We start from the raw sequence: 12,488 nt of genomic DNA, 5'->3' as shown, positions 1-12,488 counted from the left end.
CTCCCAGGCACGCACACCACCCTGGGACCAGCCTGGCTGGTGTGTGCTAACCTGAATAACTGCGTTGTTGGAGGACACTGTGGATTTGCTAGCTAAGCCCAGGGCTGGGCGGTGATGGAGCCCTGGAGACAGTGACAGCGCCAACCCTGGAAAGGGAGCGGTTCCTGACCTGAAGCCCCCGCGGGCTCCAGCCCCACGTGCGTCCTCAGAGCACTCGCCTTCGCTTGCGGGCAAAAAAGCGCCTCCCCGGAGCCTGGCAGAGCTAAAGTGCTGGGTGTTTACCCAAGATAGCTATTTGGGGAAAAGGAGGAGAGAAACGCAACATTTCTTCCAGCTTCCTGCCAACCCCCTCAGCGGATGAATTATTCCCATGGGCGCATCCTGTTGGTCCCTAACTGAAAGACACAATCCATGTTGCCTTTTGAGCCCAGGATATGTTGAGGGGACGGGGACACTGTGACTCGGAATAAGTGACCAGGTCATGAACCTGAAGGACACGCTCCCTCATTGAATAATTAATCAAGGACCGCTGCCTGAGCCTGGAGGACGCCAGCCCTCAGCCAGGCTGCAGGCTCCGCCACCGGGGCGCTTCCGGCCCTGGCTTGCCCCCAAAACAGCAAAACTGGGGTGCTGGGGGCTGGGAGGAGACACCGGAAGGCCAGGCTGCCCTCCGCCTCCGCGCCCCAAGTCGGGCTCTGGAAGACTCCGGAGCTCCGAGCATCCCGCGCCCTCCTCCAGACCCCCTCCCAAGAAGATGCTTCCTCCTGCCCCCACCCCCTCCGAAACTTCTGTGTCCCCAGAAGCCGGAAAAAGTTGAAGGGCACCGGGGGCTGCGGGGGCGCGCGGGACCGGCCTTCAGCACCGCGGACAGCTCCGGGCGTGCGGCGGCCCCGGGACTGCGACCCCGGCCCCCCACCCCGCCCCTACCTGTCGTCGTTCTGGAAGGACGGGTCGCCCAGCAGCAGGTCCCGGAAGCGGTAGCGCGGCGGCAAGGGCAGCACCTCCGAGTCCAGGTCGCTCATCTTGAAGCCGGCGGTGTCCAGGAGCGCGCCGTCCTCCGCGCAGGGCCGCCTGCGGGCACACGCCAGCACCCCTCAGCCCGCGCCGGGCACCCTCGCGGACGCGCGCAGCCCCCGGCCCGCGCAGCGCAGCCCGTGGCCACCGCGACCCACCGGGCGGGCGGCCGGGCGGGGGCGCGCGGGACCGGCTGCGCCGGGCTGGGGCTAGGGCGGGGGCTGCGCTGGGGCAGGGGGCGGGGCTCCCTCCAAAGCGGCCCTGGGGCCTGGCAGGAGGTAAGGGGGCCGGGAGCTGTCATGGCCAGCTCAGGGACAGGCGCGCAGCACTCCTCCCTGATTCCCCAGGAGCCGGGAGGGAGGCCCTCCCCCTGCCCTGAAGCCCCGCCAGACTCCTGCAAGCCCTCCCAACTCCCCAGCTCCCCTCCGTGTCCCCAGGGTCTTTGCCAAGGCTGGCTGCTCAACCTTCCTTCAGGGTCCTTCAGGGTCCAGAACACCCATCCCAGCCCCCGACCGCCATTTATGACCCTCAGGCTGTTGAGGGGTGAGGGTGGAGGGACCAGGAGGCCTAAGAAGACACGCTTGTTTGCGGCCTCCCCAGGCGGAGCGGCTCAGCTCAGGTCAGAACCCTGCGGGGGCTGCCAGGCCCTCTGGGCCCTAAGCTGCACTGCCACTGTCAGCAGGTGAGGGATCAAAGGGACACAGAGAGTTGGCAGTGCAGGGTAGGGGCATTGTGGCACACTGGGTAGAGTGGGAGGATCTCTGGTGGTCTGCAGTTCTCGGGTGCCCAGGCAGGTGTCTTCCAGGGGTCTTGCACCTTTCCTGTCCCCATGTCCCCCACTGAAGTGAGTTTTGGCTGCTCCAGGAGAAGCGGGAACTGAGGGGCAGGGAGCTCCTTACCTGGCCCAGGCCCACCCTTGTTCAAGGCTTTGAGGCCAGCAGGAGAGATAGGGGGATGGAGGGGACTGGCTCCCCCACAGGCAGGGGCAGGAGGCTGTGATCACACACAGCTCCCTGTGCTGTGCCCATAGGCCCCGCACAGAGGCCACTCACCTGGAACACCAGGTCCAGGGACCCTACAAAATTCTCTTCTCTCTCCTTAAGTCGGGACGGACGGGCACATTCCTTGAGCCCCCACCAAGTGCCTCTCCTGGGCCCCCAACTCTCAGCAGGCAAGGAGCTATGGGCACCCCAGGCCGAAGCTGCAGGCAGCAGGTGCGTGCCCCAAACCCTGCTCCTTGTTCTGAGGCCACAGGTTCAACCCCCAGGATCTGGCAGCGTTTGAAAAATAACATTTTCCTAATTGCATCAGCGTAGCTGCATGTTTTTCCTTAGTCACAAGCTGGCTGGGGCCATGGGGAGGTGCAAGCAGGCAGGGGAACCACGTGGCCAGGGGTCGGGGCTATATTTTCTTGGTTTTGTGCCTTCCTTACTGAAAGCCCCTTTCAGTGGTAAAACCCCAAGGGACCGCCGGCACCTCAGGCGTGGCTGCCTCCTCCCGCCCCGCCCCGTCTGCCTTTTGAGCGGCTCTGGTTCCTCCTCCTGGCCTCAAGACCCAGTCTCAGCAGGGCCCATGGACAAGCTCAGCGGGTGGGACCTTGGCTTGCTTCAGGGGTCACTGGGGGAAGGAAGTGCACCAGGAGTCCAGAGACCTGCCCCACCCCTGCTCCCCAGATGCGGCCTGGGGAGAGTGACAAGGACAAGCTGCCCTTCCTCCCTCGGGGAGCTGCTTTGACACTTGAGTGAGCACACGGCCATGAGCAGGTGTCCCGCAGGCCTCCTGGCATCCTGCCTTGTTCCCCCCACAGAGCCAGAAACCTTGAAAATACTTGACTGTGGTGTTGGCCGAGGGCCGGGGCTACAGGGTCTCTGGGAAAGGTGCCCATCGCAGGAGGACAGCGGCAGAGCAGCTGCTTCCCATGTCCTTGGGGTCTGGTTGAGACTTTTCCCAAGCAGGAAGGCCTACATCGGTCAGCTTTTTTGGGCACAGGGGGATAGGGGAGTGTTGGGGGATCCGGTCCCTGCCGAAGCTGGTTCAGGTGGAACTGGAACACAAGCCTGGCATAGCCAGACACGGGGACCCCGGGGCCCACCTCGAGATTCTGCATCCCCTCTTCTCTTGTGCCCTCCTCCCTGTGTGACCCAAGGGCCCTGGAGGAAATCCAGGACCCCCAAGAACACATCCATAATCTTTTTGAGTGACGGCTGTGCCAAATAATTGCCAATTTCCATAAAAATTCTGTGCTTTGGTGGCTTAAGGAAGGTGTCCCTCTCCTCAGCCCTTACACCACTCTCTGGACAAGGTGTGGAGCTCAACCTGTGGGACTCACACAGCCCTTGGAGCCAGGGCTGAGGTGACAGGACAGAGCACAACCCCTAGGTAAGGCTGGGGCAGCCCAGGGGCTCAGAGCATCCCTTATTCCTCTTGCGGACTCTCTGGGCTGTCAGTACACACCCTGCAGGCCCAGGGCATGGCAAGAGTCCTGCTGGCATGAGCACGACTCAGTCCTGGCCCATCAGTCCTGGCTGGGCAGCTCCTGGCTGGGCACTTCACCTCCCTGAGCCTGTTTGCTCATGTGTGAAGGGAGATACTGATGCCCGTTCCCTTATAGGACGACTGTGAAGATGTAACCAGACAGCACGCCTGAGGCACTCGGAACAGGGCGGGCACGTGAGGGCTTCAGCTACAGCAGGTGCAGCGTGGCCAGCAGTTTGGCTGAGCTCTCATGGACAAAGGCTATGACCCAGGATGGCCGGTGCCCAGTGTGCCCCCTCCGCTCAGCCGAGGCCCATCAGGGAGCTCAGGCTTGGGACACTGACTTTAGGAATCCATCTGGAGAGGCCAAGAATGAACAAGGCAGTGCACACCCGGGCACGGCAACAGGAAGTCCCCGCCAGCTGTTTGGTGCGTAGGTAGTCACGGGCACTGACCCCGACAACCCTGTCAGAGGGGAGCCCGGCAGCCGTGCTCAGTGCCAGCTGCCATGGACTGAGAGCCAGCTGCACGCCAGGCACCCTGGCAAGCCAGGTGGTGGCATGGAATCCTGAGAACAGTTCTCAGAAGCCAGGACAGTTTCCATGCCTAGTGCCTGGCAAGAACAAGTAGCTCCCGGAGCCCAAGGAGCATCACTGAGGTCCCGGCAGAGACGCTGGGGTCGGGGCCAGGTCCAGGTTCACCTTGGGCTGTGCTACCTTTGGGCAGCTGGGGGTTCTTCTGATAGCCGCGAGTGCCTGCTTCTCACTCCCCTTGCATCTGTCCCCAGTGGCCATGGAGCCAGGGCTGTCTGACAAACTGCTTAAAAACAAGCTTCTCCCGCCAAGGGCCCTGGGCATTCCTGTTCCAGTTGGGAATGCGAGGCTGCCCGTGCCACCATAATGGAGGCCTTACCTGTGCACTGCTGCGAGGAAAAGGATAGAAGGAGGGAGTCGTGAAGGGGGCTTGTTTGGAGCTGGCATGATTATTTACTGGAAAACCCAAGAGGAATCAGCTGAAAACCTACTACAGCAAATACGGTACCTAGTACAGCGACCAACCCAGGAGCACCACCTGCTCACAGCAGGTGCAGGGACTCTGAACCCGGGCTCCACCCTGCCCCAAACCCACAGGGGCACACGGCATTCCCGAGAGATGGACTGGAAGCTGTCGCTGGCGGGAGATGGAGGTCTTCCTCCCAACGGTCCAACAGTCCCTTCTCCAAACACACGGGCAAAGGGAATCGCTGCCAATCAAGAGCGCATCCCTATTTTCTCAGAATTTGATGAATTGCTTCAAAAATTAATCCTGAAGAATATACGTGCAAGAACAGGCACAGCGGTTGTGAAGAGGAACAGAGAGGGCCCTTGTCGTCTGCTGCCAGCACAAATGTCCAGCCACAGCAGCTGACACTCCACGGTCTGGCTCAAGAAAAGACAGAGCGGTGAGACACAGCACAATACCTCGACCGGCTGAAGCCCACGTTGGCATCCAGGCTTGAGAAAGGAGGCAGGGGCACTCACTGGTCCTATGGTATTGGGATAAGTGCAGCTCCAACTGTCCTGACTCAAGTTATGGCTGCAAATATCAGGAGGAGTGATATCCTCCCCATTGTGCTGATGGAGAAATGGAGGCCGGAGAACTTCAGAAACACACTTGACCTTGTTCCTTATTTTTTATTTTTATTTTTTGAGACGGAGTCTTGCTCTGTCACCCAGGCTGGAGTGCAGTGGCCAGATCTCGGCTCACTGCAAGCTCCGCCTCCCGGGTTCACGCCATTCTCCTGCCTCAGCCTCCCAAGTAGCTGGGACTACAGGCACCCGCCACCTCGACCGGCTAGTTGTTTTTTTTTTTTGTAATTTTTAGTAGAGACGGGGTTTCACCGTGTTAGCCAGGATGGTCTCAATCTCCTGACCTCGTGATCCGCCCGTCTTGGCCTCCCAAAGTGCTGGAATTACAGGCTTGAGCCACTGCGCCCGGCCCCTTGTTCCTTATTTATCCTTCTTTACCACTTGTCCCCTTGCCTCAGGAGGGCCAGTGCTTGAACCCAATACCCGGCTCCAGCCTACGCTATCCAACGTGCCTTCTGTTGGATAAAATAACATTAGACCCCACGCTGCAGCCCCAAACCAAGGACAAGATGGAAAGAAAATACAGGAAAAAGTGTTTAGAGCTGAGAAGACCTTTTATTTAATATACAAAACCCAAAAATCATCTATTCCAAGAGGAATAGATTTATAAATGCTTCTACATCTGAACAAAAACACTGCTGTTTAACAAAAGACATCACTGGCAAAAGGAAAGAACAAGCGACCAACAGGAAGAACATATTCACAACAGCATAATTATCAGAACACAGCCCTATGCCTACAGGATCCGTGGAAAGGAAAACAATCTAGCAGAAAATACGGCCCGGTGCAGTGGCTCAAGTCTGTCATCCCAGCACTTTGGGAGGCCAAGGTGGGTGGATCAGCTGAGGTCAGATGTTTGAGACCAGCCTGGCCAACATGGTGAAACCCCATCTCTACTAAAAATACTACAATTAGCTGGATGTGGTGGCACACACTTCTAATCCCAGCTACTCGGGAGGCTGAGGCAGGAGAATCACTGGAACCCGGGAGGCGGAGGTTGCAGTGAGCTGAGATGGCATCGCTGCACTCCAGCCTGGGTGACAGAGCGAGACTCCGTCTCAAAAAAGAAAACAAAGGACGCATGAGCGAGGTTCAAAGAAGAGGAAAGGAAAACAACGCACAAGTAAAGACAAGCCACCTGGCTGGTAATTAGAGAGATGAAAGTTGCACAGACTCCTGCGCCAGCGATCGGCTGTGGTTAGAGAACGGGGGGTTCTGCAAGCCACGGCTCTTGTGCAGTGTCCAGCTGGCTGGGAGTAGTGGATTAATTATGGCGGAATCGTGGGTCCTCTCCAACTTGGAACCTCTACCCGGGGACATCCTTGATCTGTGTCCGAGGAGGCCCAGGCATGGATTTTCATTACGGTCTCATGTATGAAGGTGAACATTGCAAACAGCCTGCACGTCCATGAATTCAGGAGCGGCTGACAGCTACAGCCAACACTGCTCTGTGAAGGCACAGGTCTCTGTGAGCCCGTGTCAGCCCGTGTGGATGCAACACTACACACACAGAATGACATTTAACGAACCCCCTTTAAAAACTAAACACGACCTCTTTCCACAGAACCCTAAAGAGGAGGTGGGTTTCTCTGGGCACCCAGCTTGTAGGTGATCTAGAGACGGTCCCCACACACTGGCAGCCACAGTGCTGGGGGCAGGATGGGGTTCTAGGGCAGTGTGTCACCCGTTGTACCTTGCAAAGTGAATATATCATGCATGACATGTGTTACGGCAAACGGAACAGCTAAGGGCTAAAGACATCCTCCCCCAAACTCTAGCATCACCAGGCCCTTATTTCTGCCCCGGCTGGGGCTCAGAAAGCAGCAAGGAGCCTGCCTCTCAGGATTAGCGAAGGAAGTCCTGGATAAAATATCCTTCCCCACAAAGACTTCTTTTAACATTCCTTGTGGCCCAGCATGGTGCCTCACCCCTGTAATTCCAGCACGAGGTGGGCAGATCACTTGAGCCCAGGAGTTCATGACCAGCCTGGGCAACATGGCAAAAACCTGCCCTACAGAAAAGTTATCTAGGCATGGTGCCTGTAGTCCTGGCTACTCAAGAGGCTGAAGTGGGAGGATCACTTGAGCCCATGACGTTGAGGCTGCAGTGAGCCATGACTGCGCCACTGCACTCCAGCCTGGGTGACAAAGCTAGACTGTCTCTCAAAAAACAACAAAAAAAAAGATTGTGACTGTCTTTGGCTAAGGGATTGAGGTTTCTCTCCTAAAATACATTCTTGTTCACACTCAGTTCAAAATTTCCAGGAGCTGGGCGAGCCATGTTTGACAGAGACGTCAGGGAGGAGGGAGATGAGCACATGTAAGCATGCAAATAGGCACACGCATGCTGACGTGTGAATGAGCATGTACGTGCATGCAGAGGTATGTGCGCGAATATGTGCATGCCTGTGCGGATGGGTTTGCATGCATGCATGTACAATGTGCGTGTATGCATACATGTATGTGGGCATGTGTATGCATGTGCACGTATGGACATACGTGTGCATGCGCATGGATCTGTGTGCATGTGCCTGCCTGTGCGTGGGCATCCCTACCCAGCATTCAGGAGAGTCCCCCAGGCAGGCATAGCATCACCGCGGTGGGGGCGTTTGAGTGCTGGGCTTAGTGCCCAGCAAGTGCAAAGCTGCAGAACCTCTGCTGACCGTGGCAGAACAACTCAATGCTTCCTTTGCACAATGATTAAAAAGTCAGAGCTGCTCAAGATGCCCAGGCAGCTGGGCAGGCAAGTGTCCTGGGTGACATCTCTCTTTAGGGGAGGGGCTTCTTGCCCATGTGAGGGTGGCTGCTCAGCGCCATCTCCTGAGATGCTTTAAGATCCAAAGTGAAAGCTCAGAACACGTGGATGAGCCGAAATCAAGCTGTAGATTTATCCAGACAGACTTCAGAGCAGCTTTCTCCCAGCCCAGAGGGAAGAGGGGAAGGCCAGCAGCACAGCGGACACAGGGCCCCCGGCGAGGCTGTGGGGGCCATCAACCCTGGACCCGTGCCCGAGGTTGTCGGGGGAAGCAGAAGCCTGGGCTTGGGCCAGATGCCAGGGAGCTCTTCTGCTGTCCCCGCCCCATGCAGCAGCCAGCAGTGTGCTGGTCACTCAGTGGCAGATGGCAAGACCATCTCAGGGTCCTGGGTGCCTGGGACCCTTGGCTGGTCCTTCCCACAGGCCACACCCTGTTCTCCAGCTGTATCAGCCCACAGAGCCCCTGCCCCCGGCCACGCTGCGGCTACTGGGAGGTGCTTGGTGACTGCACACATCAGCTGTCAGTACCCTCGAGCTGAGCTGGCTGCTGGAGGCAATGGTGATCCTAGCAAGGAACACAGCCTGGAGCTGGCAGGGGACCCTTGGGGACAGCCCTGCTAGGATGGACAGCCTGAGGGTGGGGAGGCCATGGTGGGGGCTGCACCTGGAGGAGAAACCGCCCCTCTCCCACAGCTGTGGGAGGCACAACCATACCCCTGCTCATTCCCCCAGAGAGCTATGCCAGGTCCCTGTGCCGGCCATGCTGAGCACCTGAGGGCTGGCATGGCCTGTAGGAGTACACTGGGCCTTATCTAGTCTTAATTTTATTTTATTTTATTTTATTTTATTTTATTTTATTTTATTTTTTGGCGGAGTCTCACTCTGTGGCCCAGGCTGGAGTGCAGTGGCCGGATCTCAGCTCACTGCAAGCTCCGCCTCCCGGGTTCACGCCATTCTCCTGCCTCAGCCTCCCGAGTAGCTGGGACTACAGGCGCCCGTCACCTCGCCCGGCTAGATTTTTGTATTTTTTAGTAGAGACGGGGTTTCACTGTGTTAGCCAGGATGGTCTTGATCTCCTGACCTCGTGATCCGCCCGTCTCGGCCTCCCAAAGTGCTGGGATTACAGGCTTGAGCCACCGCGCCCGGCAATTTTTTTTTATTTTTTAAAAATTATTATTATTTTTTTTTTTGTAGAGACAATGGTCTTGCCATGTTGCCTAGGTTGGTCTCAAACTCCTGGCCTCAAACGATCTTCCCGCCTTAGCCTCCAAAAACACTGAGATCGCAGGCATGACCCACCGTGCCTGGCCTTGGGCCTCTCCGGAAACTGAGGCAGAAGTGGGGCTTCCATTTCCTCAGCACCAATGAACTCTGGAGGGGCTGGGCCGCTTTAGGAAGACCGAGGCACAGGGCCCCTGCTCCATCTAGGGTCCCATACCCTGAGCTGCCATCATGCTTAGAAAATGACCAACTCACTGGCACTCCCAATACCTGCCCCAGCCCCAGCCGCCTCCCTCAATGTGGCTGGAGTCAGGGAAGTTCACTGGAAAGCCACTGTGTGTGGTGGTGTGAGCCCTGGCTGTCCGTCACCGCTTGGGTCTGCCCTAGGCAAAAGCACTATTGGTACCTGTGAAGCACAAGGACCCACTTCCGGCCCCAGGAGGGGGTCACAGGCAGATGGAAGCCCCCTTTGCCCCTCTGGTGGAGTGCCCCAGAGTGGCTACAAAGGAGAGACCTGTGTGCCTTTCCTGGGCACCAAGGGGCCAGCTGTGTCTCAGCCTCCGAGGCCTGAGTGGTGCCTGGTAGGACACAGACAGGTGCCCCAGGGGGACGGTGCCAAGGAGGAGACAGTGGCAGCTGGCACACGCCGCACCCCGGCACTGTTGCGAGGGGGGAGCCAGTCCCACCCCTGCGGGCCGTGGGCCATGTGGCAAACATTAACACCGTGGGAATCTTTCGACCCGGCAATTCCATTTTTAAAAATCCATCTCAGGGAAGTAACTGGACAAATGCTTAGCTCTGATGTGTCAACATAGCTGGTGCGTAACAAGGAACAGACGAACTGACCGGTGTGCAAGCTCCCGACGCCAACACAGCTTTGTAACACAGCTCAACACAACCTCGTAAGGTCCATGCTAGCTCAACAGCACGCCAACACAGCTTTGTGTCCGTGCTGTCGACACGGGCTCAACACAACCTCGTAAGGTCCATGCTAGCGCTCCCATTCTACAGATGAGGAAACTGAGGCCCAGAGAGGTGAAGTGACTAGTCAGAGCTGACACAGCTACTGCATCTCGGTGCTGGGATGGACCAACCTCACAGACACAGTTCCCAGAGGCTCCTCCAGGCCCTCTGCTCCTCCCAGGGCGCCCGCCCTGTGCCAGTCCAGACCCTGGTCCTACAATGCCCTTCATCTCCTGATGTCCCCACCTCTGCTCCAGTGAGGCGACCGTCCTCTCCCACCTCCTCACCTTCCGCCCCGATCTAGGGAGCAGCTGGAGGCCCCCTCTCGAGGAGGGCCTTCCCAGGGATATACCCCAGGAAGCTCGCGGCCTCTGCCCTGCCACTGTCCCCTGCAAACCTTTTACACTTGCCAGTTACTAGTACTGGTCTCACCTCCCTGGGCCAATCGCAGCCTGGCCTCAGTTCCAGCCCCGCTGGCTCACTTCCAAGTTTCACAGGTGGAAGCGGGTCTGGGTGAACATGAGTGGCTTTACCCACACACAGCTGGGAGAGGTCCCAAGACACCTTTGAAAGATGCCCATTTAACCAGGCCTTGGCACCCAGCCACCTGGCATGGGCATGCCGAGTCCAGCCTGCCTTTCCCCAGACTCATGACTGGTGACTTCGAGGTCACACAATCAGGCTGGCGGGCCCCACACATCCTCCTCCAGCTCTCACACACGTGCCCAGGGTGTGCGTGCCTGGCTCACGGCGCACCCAGGTTCACCGGCACACACAGCACTTGTGTTTGGGTACACGATATACCCGTTCAGTACCCCTCACCCATGCAGGGCTGGGACACACTCGGATAAACTTTCCTGTTGCAGAGAAACCTGGGATTGTTTGTGGGAGACACAGAAGTGCCACCCCTCCCAGGGCCGGTGGCACCGGGGGCAAAGCCTGCAAGCTGGCATCCCTGGGAAGCAGGACACAAAGCCTCAGGGGAGAGCCTGAGACGCCCCCCAACACCCTCTGAGGGCATGAGACGGCCCCACAGCAAGGTACCGCTGCTGCCACACCAGGCTCGTCCCAAGTAATTTTCTGTATTACTCTAGAGCTCCCCGTGCGGTGGGTGAACCAGACCAGCACACTTGGAGGCTGCCGGGTGCAAGGACACAGGCCACACACAGGCCAGCCACAGGAAAAGAAGCAGAGGCCCCTGTGGGGACCCTGCCTGCTCCCTTCTCACTCACCTCTGTAGCTTCCTGAGCTGCTACTGTGGCCACTCCAGGGCCACAGCAGACGCCTGAGTTCCCCGTGGCCCAAGCCGTCCCTCCTGCCGGCCAGTGCTGGGCGGTACCTTGGGCCTTCAAACCTTTCCCATGGGCCCTGAGCTACTTCCTGCTGCTGAAGGCACTGCTCCCTAATATGGGCCTGGAAGGCGGGCCAGGACCTTGGGCCAGGCATTTACCCTGGCAGGATGCCAGGGCCTGATCCCCTCAGGGCCTAGAGGGTCCCAGGCCCACCCTGGAGCAGGGCTGCTGGGAACTGGTATTTCCAGGAAAAGGCCTGGCTGGGGCTCTGATGCAAAGCGCGCTGGGCAGGGGGTGGCCACTTGCCAGCTCTGGGGCCAACAGGGCCACTAGCCCCTCCCTCTCCTATAATAGTTGTCATCCCCAGGGCCTGTGGGGAGACAGCTGAGGGCTCGGGACTCCATGGCATGGGGGTGGGAGCAGGGCGCCTGGAGGCCAGAAAGGGGGCCAAAGGCCGGTGAAGATCCCTGCCACCTGGAGGGCCAGGAGCTCCTCTCTGGAGCCCCACTTTCCGGCCTGGCGGCCTCAGGGCTGACTCTGGGACGCCACTAGCATGGAGCTCGGGGTTTGAGCTGGGGCACTGGTGTGGGGTGGGGTGTCCCAGCACCTCCTGCCCTCTCTGAACCACAGCACCAAGGCTGGCATCCTCCAGCACCCAGGAAAGACGGAGGCCTGCTCAAGGCCTGGCACCAAGGCCGATGGACTCCAGGGCCCGGGTTCTGACCACGCTGCTGCCTGGCGCCCACCTCCCCGCCTGAGAGCTGGTGCGGAAACCTGCCCCGTGGAGCTCCCCCACCACCAGGCGGCACGAAGGTTCTTTTTTTCTGCAGCTGAAGCCACCTGCCTGGGCCGCAAGCCTTGGCCTCACCTGGAGCTTAGCTCCCCTCCGAGCCCAGCCAACCCCAGGTCCTGCTCCCTCCCCAAGCCTGACTCTCCCTGGAAGGCTCTCACCTGGCCCGCCTGACATCCCCCCAGTGCTGGCAGCTGCTCCACCTGCAGTGTGATAGGGAATCTCTGTTGCCACGGAGGGCAGCTCAGTCCAGCGGGGAGGAGGAGCTGTCCCGGGCGGGTGGGCAGGGCCAGTTGGGAGACACAGGTGTCTGGAAGGACCCAGTGGATGAGGCCTGGAGCTAAAGGCCAG

At 58.9% G+C, this 12,488-nt stretch overlaps 1 protein-coding gene across 1 annotated transcript in view; it reads right to left on the bottom strand.

The window, feature by feature from the left end:
• The window catches only part of LOC105471910 (potassium sodium-activated channel subfamily T member 1), a 91,334-nt gene that overhangs the window by 77,278 nt on the left and 1,568 nt on the right, over positions 1-12,488 (bottom strand). Inside the window, 1 exon segment of the mRNA XM_071078594.1 lies at positions 928-1,071. Within this exon segment, the coding sequence (XP_070934695.1) occupies positions 928-1,071 (144 nt within the window).

The sequence above is a fragment of the Macaca nemestrina genome, chromosome 14, assembly GCF_043159975.1.
Source record: "Macaca nemestrina isolate mMacNem1 chromosome 14, mMacNem.hap1, whole genome shotgun sequence".
NCBI lineage: Eukaryota > Metazoa > Chordata > Mammalia > Primates > Cercopithecidae > Macaca > Macaca nemestrina.
This window is presented reverse-complemented; position numbering and strand designations above follow the sequence as displayed.